Source organism: Misgurnus anguillicaudatus, chromosome 21, assembly GCF_027580225.2.
Source record: "Misgurnus anguillicaudatus chromosome 21, ASM2758022v2, whole genome shotgun sequence".
Taxonomy (NCBI): Eukaryota; Metazoa; Chordata; class Actinopteri; order Cypriniformes; family Cobitidae; genus Misgurnus; species Misgurnus anguillicaudatus.
The window spans coordinates 24,631,854-24,649,667 of NC_073357.2; the positions used below are offsets into that span (position 1 = coordinate 24,631,854).

At 42.9% G+C, this 17,814-nt stretch overlaps 1 protein-coding gene across 5 annotated transcripts in view; it reads left to right on the forward strand.

The window, feature by feature from the left end:
• Window positions 1-17,814, forward strand: part of kdm6ba (lysine (K)-specific demethylase 6B, a) — a 108,490-nt gene that overhangs the window by 79,795 nt on the left and 10,881 nt on the right. For 2 of the 5 annotated variants that reach the window (XM_055198219.2, XM_055198232.2), the window contains 18 exons: window positions 1,495-1,568; window positions 8,094-8,191; window positions 9,665-9,757; window positions 10,486-10,609; window positions 10,726-11,032; window positions 11,199-11,438; window positions 11,571-11,735; window positions 11,833-12,351; window positions 12,492-15,535; window positions 15,658-15,784; window positions 15,912-16,017; window positions 16,133-16,338; window positions 16,432-16,535; window positions 16,680-16,751; window positions 16,863-17,011; window positions 17,094-17,208; window positions 17,299-17,486; window positions 17,594-17,735. In XM_055198219.2, coding sequence (XP_055054194.2) covers window positions 10,491-10,609; window positions 10,726-11,032; window positions 11,199-11,438; window positions 11,571-11,735; window positions 11,833-12,351; window positions 12,492-15,535; window positions 15,658-15,784; window positions 15,912-16,017; window positions 16,133-16,338; window positions 16,432-16,535; window positions 16,680-16,751; window positions 16,863-17,011; window positions 17,094-17,208; window positions 17,299-17,486; window positions 17,594-17,735 — 5,603 coding nt within the window. In that variant the 5' untranslated portion in view covers window positions 1,495-1,568; window positions 8,094-8,191; window positions 9,665-9,757; window positions 10,486-10,490. Of the gene's footprint in view, window positions 1-904; window positions 1,310-1,494; window positions 1,569-8,093; window positions 8,192-9,664; window positions 9,758-10,485; window positions 10,610-10,725; window positions 11,033-11,198; window positions 11,439-11,570; window positions 11,736-11,832; window positions 12,352-12,491; window positions 15,536-15,657; window positions 15,785-15,911; window positions 16,018-16,132; window positions 16,339-16,431; window positions 16,536-16,679; window positions 16,752-16,862; window positions 17,012-17,093; window positions 17,209-17,298; window positions 17,487-17,593; window positions 17,736-17,814 lie in introns of those variants that run through there. The other 3 variants (XM_055198225.2, XM_055198249.2, XM_055198240.2) reach the window with 3 other exon arrangements.

Here is a 17,814-nt window from a genome sequence, read left to right on the forward strand (position 1 = left end):
GGTGGCGTGGTGCTCAGAGCAGCTCATGTCCTGTGTGTGTATGCGTGTGAGTGTGTATGATATGTCCTTCCGCTCATGTCCAAGAAGCTTGATTCTCGTGACACACACCCGTGGTTTTGGCTAGCCTGTAGTGTCTCGCTGCTGCTGATGTAACCTTGCTAAATTTAACTTGGTGATCACACTTACACACAGCGTCTGTCGACTGATTGGATGTACCATGCTGTCCTCACCCTTTGTCAAGAAACATCCTGATTCACACATGTCAGATGCCAAAGGTTTCTATAAAACTTAACATTTGTTGAGTCCTTGAAGATAGAAATCAGTTGCAGTTTCGTGTTAAATGTCATGCTTATCTTTGTTTTCATGATTCATCTGTTATTTCTGTGCTGTTTTTACTTCTTTTTGGTATTTACGGTATTAATCTCGGTATTTATAGTTGTTGGTTTTTTTGGCCCACATCTGACTTTTACTTTTTTGTTTGATCAACTTGTTTCATACTTCATTCAACTAAAATGTTTAAAATTAGTCGATTTATTATTTAAGAATCCTAACTATAAATCACTGTGGAGGTTGTGTGTGTTTATTTTATTCTAGACTATATTAGAGATCCAGTCTATTTTGTGGTTGTTTACATAATTGTTGATTTCAATGTCTCTGGGCTATATATAAAATAACGTGGAATAACGTTCTTTCTGACGTCACTGGATTAACAGAGGTGTAAGTCTTGAGTACATCGTATTATTTAGCCTACGTAGCCTATTCTATTTTTATTATGAGGCGTTATTATCGTATTCAGACTTATTCATAGTTGAGAAGCGGAACTGTCGTCCCAGGAGCTTGTACGAATAGTACAGTCACGAGTCCCCTTAAAATGAGGAAGCAGGCGGAGACGCGCCACTGTGCGCTGTCAGGGAATTCCGGGGCCGTGTGCTGACGTCACACCCGAGGGCGGCGCTCTGTACAGGAGAGGGGGAGAGAGAATGCGTGCCTGTGCCTGTGTGTTTGCGCGGTCTCACAGCCGGAGCGGTGTCTCTTTAAAAAACCCAGCGCCGCTCATAGCAACTTGATCCTTGCTTTAACTCAGACACAGAGCTCTGTGCTCGCTACAGTGAGAGAAGACTAACCAAGCAACGACAACATTAAATATCAGCAACACGCCCTCGGATAGGAGAGAGAACAGACTTTTGGCTTTTGAACCGGAGGATTTAAGGAAATAAACGCGGATTATTGAGTTCGTTCCACCGGGTTGGACTCGTATATTCCTCTGCACTCGTCTGGGAAGTTGCAGTTGTCCTGTACTTAACCACCGGTACAAACAGGAGTTTTACTGTCACACTCGTGTTTATAGCTCGTGTTTTTAGACGCGACGCTGCTTGTTACATTTTAAATGTGATGTGATCACTCAAAATTAAATAATATCTATTGACACCTTTCTCGTGCACTGCACAAGACGTCTCGGAAAACTAAAATAAGTCCTCGTTTGTTCTCCAACAGATCCTCTTCTTAACTTTTGGGAGCAAAGACTAGAGGCGCAAGCTGGTCTCGCAGGACGAGTTTTACTACTAAAGGTAAGTCAGCTGTTAAGTTTTTAAACCGTCTGATTACCCAGGTGACTGCCCTATACGTGTGTATTTGCCATGTCCGAACGTTAAAGTTACACTTTTTATTACGTCATTGTAAGAGTCTGTGTGAATGAATGTGTTGTAGTAAAGGGTGACCGGAAGATCGGAGCTCATTCCCACGCGTTAACTCATTACTGACCAACTCATGTCCTGGGACAAATGAATGACCTTTTATCGTTTTAAGTATAATGTTTCTTTTAACAACTTGTAACCATATGTTTGATGGTGTACTATAAGTGTCAGTCTTGAGTGGGGTATTAGAGGCAGAATTGTTTAGGTGTTCATTATTGTAGTAGAGTCTCATCCCCACGTGTGTTAGGAGGAAGGGGGTTGGGTTTGCTGTGCTGTGTAAACTGCCCCATCTCGCCTCACTCAGCCCATCCCTGAAATTGAGCCCTGCCTACCCGTGCCAAACAAAGAATAGTGGACCGCTAAACCAGGACACGTTGCGATTTTTATGTAGGCTATTTTATATGTACACACTTGTCTTTCGCCAAATGTAGTGTCGTGGGTGTGTTTAACATTAGTGGTCGAGTTAGTAACAGATCAGCTTATAAAATCCCGTCGCGCTGTTGTTTATTGTGTGTGTGCATTTACCTCATATTTATGCATGCGCGCGCGTGTGTGTTTGCAACTCGATCCGCTGCTCTTTGTCTGACACTGGAGGGCAGGGCTCCACTGAGACGGCCAGTCTCATAAAGTTGAATGGATTGCTTTAGTCTGCGCTCGCTGAACTAAACCCGACTGTCTGAAAGGAAGTCATTTGCATCGTTTTCTACTACAAGCCCGCAGCCATGCCTGGGGGTGGGGTGTTTTTCTCGCCGTAAATACATATTCCGATGCTTAGGGAACATACAGCGGAAATTTCTCTATAACACGGACACGATTTGATGCGCTAACGCTCAGATTACATTATCGATTACGTTACGGGGAATTCGACAGTGATTCAAAGCGTTTGGGGTGTCATTTGCATTTTATGAGCCGCCATAAACACCCGTTGAAGTAAATAGACGTGTATATGAGGGGCAGAAAGATTCCTTTGAAGATCGACTTCCGATCAATTAGCACGACCGACATAAAATAACAGAGGCTTGTTTGGTTTCACTTTGAAGTCGAGCGGCGAGTGTCAGTATTACCCCGCAGATCAGCGGCTGATTTGAATTTGAGAATGAATGGGACGTCACCTCCCTTTATTGTTACAATATAAAGCCGCGTGAAAGAACGTCACAAGTCACAAAAACGCCTATGAAATTGTTTTGAGATATAGTTTTGTGTGTCTCTTTAATTTTCAAGTGTAAGTGAATATTGAGTGATGAAAGAGCTGTCACACATACCGTGTGTGTTGTAAGGGGAGGAGGGAGTGATGGTGTAAGTCATTGGGCTTGCTGGAGTGCTTAGTAAGCATAGACTTATGTTGTTAGCCCTTTGAAACTAGCTAATGGTGGCAGTGAGCCAGGCTTGCTTGCATGAGAGTAGTTGTACTGGTTTTCAAAACGGGCTTAATGATGAAAAGATCTCGTAGGTTGTGAAATACTCCTCATTCATTCCACTGAGCTGTTACAGTTGTAGGAGAGTATGAAGTGAGGAAAGTCTGTGGTGACAGGAAAAGGAAGTTAAGTACAGTAGCAAGAGGAATTTCACTAAAGAAAGTGTGTGAGAGATTATCTTTATCGTATTTGTTATTTCATGCCTAGAGACAAAATAAAAGGAAAATAAGTCTCATACTCTTCCATACAGAATTCGTTTCTCTGTGTCATCTTGTCGGGTTTGTTATCTCACACTTTGGCAGAAAACCAGAAGTGAGGGGAAAAGAGAGAGTGAGTAAATGAAAGGGATGGTAGTGAAAATCAAGTGGGAGGGGTTGAAAAGAATAAGTTAGCTAGAGGTGGAAAACAAAAAAGATCAGTCATGTTTTTGTGAGTCAGTCAGATGTTTTTTGGATGCAGTGAGTGTCCAGGATGCAGGGCACAGATCGCTGACATGCGTCATAACTTGAGGGGGAGACATGACTGAGGAGGGATTGTTTTTCTTGTATAATAAGCAGTCGAGCAGATACATGCACATACAAGCACATACAAGCACATTTGATCTTCCTCTTACTCTCTCTCTCTCTCTTTAGTATATTTATGGTCAATAACTCATATTTTAATTGTTTGGGATGTTTTAAATTCCATTACCAGACATGTTTCCGAACAACGTCTTTTACCATCCTAGATCCCTCTCCAAGTTTCTGAGAGTCAGACATTAATGTTTCCTTGTGCTGCCACAGCAACCAGTTGCTATGGCAACCAATATCCACGTTGTTTGTGCTTTTATCCTTTTTGCATCTCACTCAGGTGTGTGTGTGTTTTTTGTTTTTGTTGAATGCACTTGCTTCTGGGAAATGACAAGTACACATGTAGGAGGGGGCTTTTGGGGGCTAATAAGACAAACAGAAAGACATGATCAAGGTTTGACTGTTCCAGAAATGATGTTTTGATGACCAAAGACAAAAGTCATTCCTGGTACTCAGCGTTGACAACACTGAAGATAATGAAAGACTATTTCCTGACATTTCAAAATGACATTTCGTACATACTGCGAAACTGAACACATTTAAAGTTTTCTCGCAGATGGTCGTGTAGACGCACTCCAGACTTTCATGTCTAGTAGACGTTCACACACTGAGTCACCGTCAGTCTCGCATGCACAACACTCATCTTTTTGCCATTTGGACCATTTGGGTTGTGTAACACGCTGGTACACCAGTAACTTTTTCTGTTCCTTAAAAGTTTTACTCTTCCCTGAAGGTTGATTACACAAGTTGAGTGACACAAACATACTACGCAGTGTTTAGATGGGAATTACAAACTTGACATCTGAACAATTCTTGTGTTAAGGACCATTCATAAATACAAAGAAGAGTATGTTCCACAGGAAGTTACATCATGCTCCTTTGAGTCCCTTTAAGACACTCTTCCTCATCTCTTTTGAGAGGCCCACTTCCTTTTGCACTTCCTGTCTTATCATAGCCCCCTTTTTTTATTTGTTCTGCTTTCAATAATGTCACATGTTGGCACATTCACAAAAGCAGATTTTTTTTTCACAGCTTCTTTTTACTTTCTGTTTTTGTGTTGATTCTTTCTTCCTCTTTTAAATTTTAGATCATTTAAGATGTGACACAAGTACTCATGGTGAGCTTATTGTTCTTTTATGATTACCATCATTGTCAGTAATGGCCTACATCTCGTACAGGGTAATGACTAACTGTGTTTCTCAGTACTACTAACCACAATGACAGCACCTGACACTGATTATTTACTCTCACCACTAGAGTTACTAAGAAAAGCATCAGTTTCTCTTAAAATAGACTCATACCGTGACCAAAGCCTAAATTCAAGATTCAGATCTCATTGACTAACAGTTCCTGCCTTGGTGTTGGTTTTTCTAGCACCTCCTTTATTCTAAAAAATGATAGTATTTTGTATAGGCTAACCTAAATGTCAATTTACTCATAATAAGAGAATCTGGAGAAGATATGAGGAGCTTGGATGCAAAAACCTCTAAACGCCACCTCTGTCAAAAATACGATGACACGTATTATACGTTCATCATATACTTTTGCTTAAAATCCGCTTAATCCCTGCCTCAGGCCATTCAGAAATACCGTTTTGTCTGCAAAAGGCATTCATAGTCCGATAAATGTATATTTTTAATTTCTGAGGATTTTAAACACTTCTGATGTACTCTAAATTGAGAATATTTGTCAATAATAAGTGCTTAAAGTCAATGCTACATCGGTACCAATAATGTTTAAGCTTATCTTGGCATAATAAAAATGAGCATAAACGAAGCACAGGAGCCGGCAAGATTTGTGGAAGACAGAAAGTGGTTGTAAATGTTTATTATAATGTTGTCTCTAGCAGGTTGGTGTAAAAAGTTTTCACAAAAGTTATATGCAGCTGATTATGCAGCAGAGACTAAAATGGAAAGCATTCAGCGCGTCCTGAGCTGAACCCTCTCTCTCTCTCTGGATCTGAATGTGCACTGTGTCGCATGAGGGGGTGTGTTTTTGTGGAGGCTACAAGTGCTGGCTAGGAAAGCAGAGATGCCGTCATGACGCTCCGCCTTGCATCATAGGCAGGGAAAAGACGCAATCCAAATATGACGTTGGGTTTTCTCGTGCTTGTGCGTGTGAGATTTCTATCGGAGGTGGATTATGTAATGGCCAAATGTGAATTCTCACCCACAGGCCCTTCCGTCAGCTCCTTTTGCTCACTGAGAAACATTCCAGCTTTCCCATTTTCCCTGCGGTCTTTCCAATAACTTTGTTTCTTCAATCTGTTCTCACGTTTTCTACTTTCTGATTTCATTTTTATGCCCTTACATGCGTACACATTTAGCCGTTTTGGCTTTGTAAAGTTTATTGGGCAGCTGATGGGACACGTTGAGGTTTGACATCACTCATAATGACACACATTGCAATTTTGGGGTGCGAGATCTGATTTAGGAGTATTTTCCATATTGCCTGTTATAGTGTGATTCACTATTCAATCAGTGTTCTGAAACAAGTTCACTTTTTATTTTTTTAAACCTCTGTCTATCTGTATGGTTGGTTGGTTGGTTAGTTGACACGGTAATTTCCTTGAGGTTGTATTTTGGTTAATTAGACAGGGTTAGTTGGAGACACCCACAGCGTGGCCTTCAGCTGGTTTGGTCGTCACACTTACCAGATCAGAACCAAACCAGTAACTGGAATAGTTTTTTGATGTTTGTTGTCAAGGGGATTTTTGTCAACCCGAGGGGCAACGTGGGGTGAACAGGGGACTTTCTAATTATCATATGATTGCTGTATGTTCTTAAATCAAAAATTATTGAGAAACAAACCGCTTCCAAACTGTTTCTGAACGCCTTTAATGTGTGTAAAAACTCGTGACATTTTCCATTTGGCTGTAGCATCAAAGCAGATGTAAAACTTGGCAAACAACCAATAACCACAACCGCATTTTTATAATCATCTCTGATGTCGGATCAACATCGATGAGTTTCGGATTCCCCGGTTTGGTAAAACAGGAAAAAACCCCTATGTGATTTTACAGTTCACCATTATGGTGCTTATAACACAACACATCATGGCAAAGATCAATGACGGCACTCTGTGAGAAATTTCCGATGCTGTCACTATGGTGGGCGTCCGCGATCACCTGACCGTAAAGAGTGAGGGGCGGAGTCTGGGGTGTGGGGTAAGCCCTCTCCATGTTTGACTATTGGGAGTTCCCCAGTCAGACTGTAGATACTCACATGCTTAGCTGTCATGTGCATGTTTCAGTTTGTCTCCTTCTTCAATAAAAGTTTCGTTCAAAATCAGATGAATCAGTTTCGAAGTGATATCTTTTTCACTTTACTAGAAATACTTATTAGTGGAAAAGCTAAAAGTTTTCTTGTAAAAACGACGCTGCAGCTGTTTGATTTGTCATTGTATTCCAGTTTGAAGTAGCATGAGAGTGCATTCAGAATGTAAAAACAATTCAGTCAGTCTACAACTGTGCGTGCCAAAATTTTCACATGTGATAGGACCAGGCTTGTTTATTTAGACACCTCCTCACAATAACTCTGGCTATTGTGTGTGTGAGAAACAGACTCACTCCTGTCCTGCCTACTGTCAAAGAGCTTCTAGTGCTTCAAATGGTCAAGGGAGTATTTCCTTTCATGTCATTGTTCCTTTTCATATTACTGACCATTTAAGAATATGTAACAGAAATACAAATAAATGAGTTAGTTGATTTAAATATTTTTTTTATTTCTCTGCTGTGTGGCCTCTTTTGTGTACAGAGCAGATCTAGGCAAATGGTGCCTACTTCATAAAAGCTTGAATATAAGCCATTTATTGGTTGGCATTATTTTAGTCACTAACTAATTCCCATAAAAAAGTAGGGCATACCCAAGCATTCGACTAATAAGGCCAAGGCACATACGACCAGTTCACATTTGACGTCATACTTGTCCGGTGTGCATAACGTAAATAAATTGTAGCGCTAAATTGTAAACCCTGTCTGGGAAACTCACCTTAAAGTTTTATATAGTCTTGCCTTGATTTTTGGTGTAAACTTGCAAATGCCCTTCTTTCAAAAATCTTGCTTCCAGCACCCCCCAGTGCCCTCTGAAAGCCCCCTGGGGGGCAGTAGCGCCCCTTTTAAGAAACTCTAAACTAGTCGAATCGTGTGCAAGACCATGAAAAACAAAGTAGGCCTACCTGAGGCTTTGGTGTATGTTATTTACTGCCTTCCCCCAAAACACAATTTGTCTTACAAAATGCAATGGCTTTTTTCACACCTTGTCCATCATAGTTGAGTGATGGCACAGCTGCAAGGCCTGGCTATGTATTGCCCCACCCTTCTGGTTGGAATAAAGCCAAAGTTATAGCAGATTGGGAAAACAAATGAGTGTAAATCCAAATCAAAGCACTGATCAATACATCTGTTTTCCCCACAGTGATCCACGACCACAGAGACGGTCGAGATGATTGACTATTGGTGCTAAACCCAACTCTTCAAAAGTTTGAGAGGTGCTATCCAATGCTGATTTGACAGGTAAAAATGTGCACTTGAGATTGTGTGCATGTGTGTCACAAATTCTCCCATATGCACCCTAAATTTTGCAATGTTCTGTATTATTAGTGTATATCATAAACAAACAAACACAAAAGAGGGCAAGCACATACAGAATGTTCTGAATGATAGGCACTCAAATTCTTTGATGTTCATTGTGTCCCTGAGCAACTGAGGAGTGACATGAGTGTAATAATGAACTGCAGTGTCATGGTTATTTTTGTTCTTACTAAAAGCTAAATCCAGAGTTCCTGAAATATCCTAGAAGCCTTTAAATAGTGTGAAAACAGAGAGGAGTGGGTGGGCTGCTGTACTAGGCTCAAAATACACACCATTGCTGTCTGACTAAACCTGCTGAGCAATGAATGCATCACCCCCACGCACTTGCTGTGTCCAAGCAATCTTAGAATACACTCTTATAAATTGATCTTCCAATAATTATTTCTTAAATGTCAAAAATACAACCTAACTACAAAGACTCTGAGACTTTTTTGAGGGTTACATTTTCCTGTTTATATTCCTGATGCAACCCATCAGGTTATACTGCATTTTTTTGCTTGGCAGGTTTTGCATATGTGACCTGTTTGGTTAAATAATAAGTTGCTGTGTGTTTGTACTATAGAAAGCCTTTGTGCGTTACTTCATGCAATTTTGCCAAGTCCATAATTAGTGTGTTGGCCATCTTTCTCTTGGGCGTCTTTATGCATATACATGTGTGCCAAGTCATTTCAATTGTGGGTATGTGCGTGCAAGCCAATGTTTGTGCATCCAGTGTGTGGTGACGTGTTTGTTCAGACTGCGTGGGAAGCTCTGTGTGTTGCGTGTGTGCAATGGGAACACAGCCGGTCTTCTCACTTGGAGTCTCCCAAAAGGACACTTTAATTTTAGATTTGTCCTCCTTTCCCTAATCTATCCCTTCATCCTGTTTAGACCTTCTGCTGCCACCCCCCAGCCCCCCTCACTTGGTTTTCCTCCATCTCATTTTCCTCTCTCCATCACGCCTGGTCTAATGAGATTAACCTCAGTGTCTTTCTTGTCTCATACACATACACACAAATAATCAAACTGAACCAACACAAGTACACACACTGCTTTATGTACACATGCACACAGGCACCGCTGGCTTGACTCCAGGGCCCCACTCGTCCCTCCCTCTCTTTACTCTTTCCCTGTGCCAAGAGGCCCCAGGAAGGGTTATAATGACCTCAGTGTACTCGCCCTATAGGTAAACTCCCACAAGCCCATCTGTGCACACTTTTCTGCCATTAGAGAACAGCAGAGTACTGCCCCCTAGAGACAGCCCATGATACTGAACGTGCAGAGAGTTTCTTTGTTTACAGCTGCCTTCAGGCCAAACACTCGTATAGCCTACAAATGATGTTTTCCCACTGTGCGTATAATGGATTAAACTATGTTTGTACCTCACCCTCATGCCCAGTCTCTTTCACTTTCTAGTTGGCAGGAGTAACAGTAAACAGCTTCTTTATCGTGTTGGTGAGTGGCCCTTTCTGTTGTGCAGTGGAGGGCTTCACACTTGCAGCTAGTGTGGTGAGTACCAAGACCTTATAAAGAACAGTTACAGAGTCTAGAGTTATGGACTTGAAAAATTATTTCTGCATCTGTAAAGACAATTGGCATGTGTACCTTTTTATCTTAGAAACAAACAGTTGAGTAACGTATTTGGTAGTAACAGATAAAGTTGCAAGCTTTGCTGTCTGACAGTTCAGGTCAGACTTAAAGGAATAGGTCACCTAAAAATACAAATTCTATCATCATTTACCCTCAGAGGATATTTTGATAAATGATGGTACCCATTGACTTCCATAGTAGGAAAAAATACTATAGGAGTCAGTAACTCCTAGTGTGCATACATCACTTATCAAAATATCTTCTGTTGTGTTCAACAGAATACAGGTTTAGATCAACACAAGACTGACAGTATTTTCATTTTTTTGGTAAATCAAATCCTCTTGGGTAAGCCACAACATCCAGTTCAGCATGGGTTAGTTCAGGGTTCCCCATTTCTTACCCTGGAGGGCTGGAGCACTACAGAGTTTAGGTCAAACCCTAGTCAAACTTACCCATCTGTGATTTTCTAGTGATCATGAAGACCTTGATTAGCTCAGGAGTGTTTGATCAGGGTTGGAGCTAAACTATCCAGGGTAAGATTTGGGGACCCCTGGGTTAGTAGTTGGTTAACCTAAATTCTGTGAGCCTCTACAAAAATGCATAGAGCTTTGTATATGCATGTGATTAAATGTTTGTTTATTTAATAGGCTGGATGAATCACACAGCAGAACAGTTTGGTGGGTGCAGCACACGGGACCCTTTTCCTCTGGATGGTCTTAACCGTGGACCATGGGCTCCCGTGGGCAGCCGCGCCTGGCCACCTCCCCCCAGGTATATTCACCTGGGCCATACTCATCATGGCCATACAACAATCATTAGGTGTTATGGATGAGTCTGATTATTGCAGTAGTTAACAACTACTTTATTCCAACTTTTTCTCCTGATAGGTGCTTACCTGGTGTAAATCAACACCAGTTCCACCCCCATCTCCCTCCCAGTCACATGACTGGGATAAACCATCCAAATAAATTCTTAAACAGTCCCTTACCTCGAGGGGACAAGCATGATCTGTCTCAGGCTTTGATGCCAGGATTACCCCCAAGGTTACCCCCTGCACCTCCCAGGCCTTGGGAACCAACCAGAACAGGCCAGGCATATGATCCCTTACCTGGTGGTGATCTCAACCGGCTGCAAATTAGTTATAATGCAGGACCTCCTGCACATCTGGCAGCGCGAGCCAATCAGCTACTGAAGGTGGATATTGACCCTAAACTTAATAATAATACCTTTAATGTGCTGTCTTCATGTCTATTAGAAATGCATTAAATTAATTTGCTTGATATGAATATATTCTAATTAAAAATCTTTAGGAATTAATTGTTATCATTATCACACCAACCTGTCTTTCTTCCCTTCAAAGTATGGTGCTCCTCATCCTCAGCATGGCTCCAGGCCCATGCCTCCATTAACTGATCCATGGACTCAACCTCAGACTCAGCAGCAACCCAGGGGCCCTCACTCTAATGCTGGGCCTTTAAAACGGCCAGGGCCCCCTTTGGGAGAGCACTCAGTTATTCAGCCCACCCCTACTCCATCTCTGCACCGACCCATGGAGGATTGCCCTAGCCCCAGGAAAAGAAAAAAGAGCTTCGAGCCCGAGGTTGGCATCAGCATCATCTCTTTTAAATGTGTACATATTTGTAAAGCTGCTTTCCAACAGTGTAAACTGTAAAAATCACTATACAAAATTCTCTTTTAGGAGTATAAAGTCTTTATTTTTGTTTAATTTTAGCAGAGTTTTCATTCATCCACGCAGCAAATACATGGGCCACCTGTACATTTAAATCAGCAGCCAAACTCACATTACCCCCCTCACAAACCTGGATTTTGGAACCCAGTGCACAAAGAAGCAACATGGAACCAATCAGAGCGAAAAAGCGGACACATGGATTTCCAGGTCAGTAAAAAATGTATCAATTTACTGACATTTTGTCCTATGTTTTGTGTCGTCATGTATTTTCGGTTGGCTAATTCTCCCTGTTCTCTGTACATAGGACAAGCCAGAAATTGGGCGTTTCTCATACAAACCACCTCTACTGAATCCATCAACTGTGTCTCCACCTACTATCCCCCCCACAAGAGGCTATGGACAAAGCAGAGGTCCTCCTCCACAATCCCACAAGACCCATCAGCCACCACAAACACTGGGGACACCTTCACAGAACCATCACATTCACCATTCTACAGACCCCTATTCCATTAACAGATCTACAGGACAAGGGAAGCCAGAGAGTACTACTCAAAAAGGACATGATTCTGGAGGTTGTTCCTCAAATAGCCAGGCTCCACCAACTACATTATCATCATCATCATCACTGCAGGCAGATAGGGAGCGCCCAACACCCTCACCAGCAAACCACACCACTGTGCCTTACAGTCACCCCCAGTTCCAGCCTCACCCAGGGCTGGTTCATTCCACCAGCCCACCGGCCAGCAGCCCAACCCAGGCCACAGTACCTCAGCACAACCTCCATAAACCCTGGAGGAACCAAGTTACACATGGACAGCATAAAGTAAGTCAATCTTACAGTAATGGCTTTTGTTAACAAAATCTGCCTCTGGTGCTCAAAAATATTGACATATTTGAGACTTAAAACATTATTATAATAAATAGATGTTTTTTATATTTACTTAATGTATGTATTATTTTCAGGAGTCCTGTACTTATTCAGCAGAAGGGGATTCTCAGGTTGTTGCTCGCCCTTCCCAGGGACATAATAGGCTTGGTGGAAACGACCAGGATCCAGGGACACCCCAACGTGTGAGTCCAACTCAGGCATCTGCCAGAGCACCTGTAATTACCCCAAACCTGGAGACTCCCCATCCCTCTCGCTCTCTTGAACTCTTTGGAAATGTTGAAAGCATCTCTTCAATGAGCTCAGCAACACCTACCAATTCCATCACTATAAATAACTGGAGAAATACAGATTCTTCGGTGCTAATCTCAAACCCAAACCATCTATCCATTAATAGTCAAAACCTACCACATCCAAGGTATCAGGATATCCGCCCTGGTGTTGGCAACTATTCACAACCACCCAGAGTGGCACAATCTCAGATTCAGCAGTCCACTATTCCCCACACAGGACAGAGTAGACTTAACTACACCCCAGTATCCTCAGCTCCCTCCTCCCTAAACTCAGGGCATCAGAGATCAGGGGACAGCGTCATCACCAGCAATACCTCTAACACTCCCCCAAAGGCAGTCAGTTTACACCTACAAAGCCCTCAACATTCAGCACCTGTTACAGTAAACTCAGCCCTTCAGACAGTATCCAATTGTTCATACACCACAGTGCCCATCCAAGCTTCCTCAGTTTCTCAGGCAGCTACTGTTCCAACCTCAGTCCACCCAGGCCCATTTTTGCAAAATGCTGCCCCAAGCCCTCAGTCCATTGCTGATGCTTTAAATAAACTTGATGCAGAGTTGCGGAGCCATATGCAAGCAGAGGAGAGAAGAAGAAAACAGGAGGAAGAGACAAAGCCTCCCAATGAGTCAGCCATCAAGAGTCTGGAGCGCTTTCTCTCAAGTAGTGCACCTGAGCCTCCACGTCTGTCTCCTGCCAATGCACCCTCCTCCGTTTCACCCCCTAGTCAGAATTCCCTTCCCTATCCCTGGTTGAGTCGAGGTGGAGTGCCACCACGTCCTACTGGAACTCCAACTCTTCTGGAACGATCCCAGCCACCTCCTCTCACGCCGCAGACAGAATATGCACGTGAGAAGCAAAGGCAGAGAGAGAAGTGGAAGAATGGCACACCCTCGAGTCCTCCTTCACAAAATTCCACTGGAATTTCCACATACCCTTCAAAGCCTGGTCTCGTCAGCCTCTCTGACAACCAGAGCCACACGACGCAATTAAAACCTGACCCATCTAAAAATACCACCATGCTAATAAAAGCCTCTCATAATGCTGGGATTATGGATGCTTTGCCCAAACCCCCACCCCTGCGAGAGCCACCTAAACTTTATCAGGCTTTCCCTAAGCAAAAACACAGGCCTAGTGCAGGGCTTGAAACTTTTGGTAGCAGTGCTAACAGCTGCAGTGGTGACTCTGATGGTGCACAATTTGAAGAGGAACCTTCGGAGCTCTTGCCTGATGGATTGGCTAATATTATGAAGATGTTGGACGAGTCCATTAAGAAAGAAGAAGAGATGTTATCTGGTCACATTGGGGAACAGGCAGTACCAGAACCACCATTCTCTTTGAACGTGGCTCCATTAAAGGGTTACTTACGTGCCCCAGACCTCTTGCCTGCCCTCAAACATTCTCCAGCTGGCGATTATCAACAGGATGGCCATGCAAGTCCACCCGTATTAAGTCGGCAAGGTTCACTGGCGTCTCCTTGCAGCCGTACTTCCTCACTCGAGGAAGAAGAGGACGTTCTAAAGGTGATTTCTAAGCCAGGGAATCCCATTAGCATGCAATCTCAAGAAAGCATTCTGGCCACAGCAGGAACAAATTATCGCCATAGTGACTTGGCTAAGCTGTATGGCCTTCCAGAGGTAGAAAAAAGTGAGTGTGATGATGATGAAGAGGAAGTAGATAGAGAAGATGATACTCCATCTTGTTCACCACCACCTCAGCGGCCACACCTCCATCAAACTGGTGTGAATAGCATGTTTAAAAACCTTGCCTCTGTGCTTGGAAGCCAGAAATACACCTACCGTGGTGGGCCTTTTGGTCGCCCTCCTCCTTCTGCCTTTTTGGGAGTGAAGTATTCTTCCTCACTTTCCCTAGGGCCTGACATTTGCCGGCAACAACAAAGCACTTCACCTACATCAGGTTTAGCCAGCCACCCAGGCTTTAGCAGTCCAACCCAAACCTCTCCCAGTAGTAACTTGGCTCAGCCCCAATCCCTCTCACCTACAGAATGGGCATCAGAGAGGAAGATAAGCCAGTCAGATTTTCTGGACAATGATGATGAGGATTACAAGAACGAAGAAACCACAGAAAAGAAGCGTTCTATAACTCCAAAAGAGTTAGTCGAAAGACGGCCAAAGCTAACCACTATCTCAGAGTCTTCACTAGCTGAACTTGCTCATAACTATGAGTTGAACAAACACATACTCCCTTCTAATGACCACTCAAAGGCAGAGGTGCAAGAGATGTCCAAACCTGATAAAGAAAAAGACAGACATAGAGACCGAGAACGAGAGAGGAAACACAGACACAGTAGCAAGAAACATGAGGACCGGAAGGAGAGGAGGAAAAAGCACAGGGAAAAACAAGATGATGCATCCCTTTCCTCCTCATCGTCTTCCAGCTCCAGTCGACGGCATAAGGATGGAAAGTCACACAAGGAAAAGAAGAGTAGGAAGGTGCTGGGTAACTTGGACCTTCAGAGTAAGGAGTTTAGGGAGAAAGAACACGAGCGTGATGGAGACAAGAAGAGAAGGAAAGAGGAATGTGGACGATCCCAGAGCGAGGTCGAAGAGTGGGCACGTAGTGAAGACAGGACAAGCATTTCTGGGCATTCCTCCGATTTCCCATCTGGATCATCAGCATTATGTTCTGATGACTTGCAGAAACTAAAGGCATTGACAGATGGGCCACCCAAAGAACTGAAGATACGCCTTATAAAGGTGGAGAGTGGAGACAGGGAGACATTTATTGCATCAGAGGTTGAAGAGAAGAGGATCCCTCTGGAGGACATCAGCATAAAAAACACAGCTAGTGAAATCATCCGAGCATGCAAGTAAGTAATATTTGCACACAAGTGGCAAGTCTCTGAAACACCATATTTCTTGATTGCAAAGTCTATTTGTTGACGTTATCTGGACCATGAAAGACTAATTGTGAAATGTATCTTTGTTTCAGGGGGGCTCGGGTGAAGGGAAAGTTTAAGGAATCGTACCTCCTACCTGCCTTTTCGGTCAAGCCAGTTATGAACACAGAGCAGCCTATCCCTCGAGAGAAACTGAACCCCCCCACACCAAGTATCTATGTAAGCATAAATTCACCATGACAAGCTCACTTGTCAACATCTCCTGCCCCCTTGTGGCTATTTGGGGTAATACATGTACATTAACATCAGCATGTTTTAACGGTGTGATTTTGGTGTTTCTTTGCAGTTGGAGAGTAAGAGAGATGCATTCTCTCCAGTGCTGCAGCAGTTCTGCACAGATCCTAAAAACCCCATCACTGTCATCAGGGGACTAGCGGGCTCCCTTAGACTGAGTGAGTTAATATATTTTTTATTTTTTTCATGCACAGCTGTTATTGAGAGATGGACAGACGAGGGGATTTGCAGTGTCCATTTAGTTGTTTTAAAAGGAATTGTTTTTCTTTATAGATCTGGGCCTGTTTTCCACCAAGTCTTTAGTGGAGGCAAATGCGGAGCATGCGGTGGAAGTTCGGACCCAGGTCCAGCAGCCAGCCGATGAGAACTGGGATCCCACTGGCACTGGCCAGACCTGGCCCTGCGAGAGCAGCAGGTCACATACAACAATAGCCAAGTATGCCCAGTATCAGGCCTCCAGCTTCCAAGAGAGCTTACAGGTATAATCACACATTCATACTCTTTTGTTTCCAATCAAACTTAATCGTATACCTCAACTCAACAAATATTTTGGTTATCATCCGGCTTTACAGGAAGAGAAGGGCAGTGAGGATGAAGATGAGGAGGAGGATGAAGAAATTAAATCAGCCACTAACTCTGAGAGCACAGCCAATAACCCATCAGTTTCCAGCTCCAGGTGATTCATCTGCTCTCTTTAATTATATAATAAAAGATAAGTTTCACTTTGATCATATGTCTTTACATGTGTGTGTGTCTATACAGTTTTTTTTCCTGAAATATATGTTATCCTATTACTTAAAAACGTTCATTGTCTTTACAGTAATACAGAGCAGAAGGCTGTGGGAAAGATAATTAAATTTGGCACCAACATTGACCTGTCTGATCCCAAAAGGTAAGACCATACTTCATGACAGTTGCCACCTGGTATGATGAACTTCTAATAACCTGTACACACATTTATTTGATCTGTATTTACTAAATAATGCATGTTTTGTACTTCTAGATGGAAGCCCCAGCTGCAGGAACTGCAGAAGCTACCAGCATTTATGCGCGTGTCCTCTAGTGGAAATATGCTGACTCATGTTGGCCACACTATTTTGGGAATGAATACAGTACAACTCTACATGAAGGTCCCTGGCTGCCGCACACCAGGTTTGTGTAAAATCAAAGAACATCAATACCTTTGTTGTTTCCTTTGTAACTCTTTATTGATGTTACTTTCTATGTTTAACAGGACACCAGGAGAACAATAACTTTTGCTCTGTGAACATCAATATTGGGCCTGGAGACTGCGAGTGGTTTACTGTACACGACGACTACTGGGAGGCCATAAGTGATTTTTGTGAAAAGTAAGAAACTCATGAATGAAATTAATATTTATTGACATAAATATATAATTGGAGTGTATACACTAAATGTTTAAAAATGTTTTTTTTAAGGCATGGAGTGGACTATCTAACAGGATCATGGTGGCCGGTTCTTGATGATCTGTACCGTGCTAATATACCCGTGTACCGATTCATCCAGAGGCCAGGAGATCTGGTATGGATTAATGCAGGCGCTGTACACTGGGTCCAGGCTGTGGGCTGGTGCAACAACATCGCTTGGAACGTGGGTCCTCTTAACCGTGAGTATCTTGCACCCATGACCTTTTGCACTGTGCTCTACCACTGAGCTATGTAAGAGCACATAGTTGCAATTAAAACTCATTGTGGTTTATTTTCGCATTTGTAGCATATCAGTACCAGTTGGCATTAGAGAGATTTGAGTGGAATGAAGTCAAGAAGGTGAAATCCATCGTTCCCATGATTCACGTGTCTTGGAACGTGGCACGCACCGTCAAAGTCAGCGACCCCCAAACATACAAGATGATAAAGTGAGTGCGCAGCATCATCACTGTTTTTATTTACAGTATAAAACTTACTAAGATACATCGCAATTCAAGTAGCTTGTAC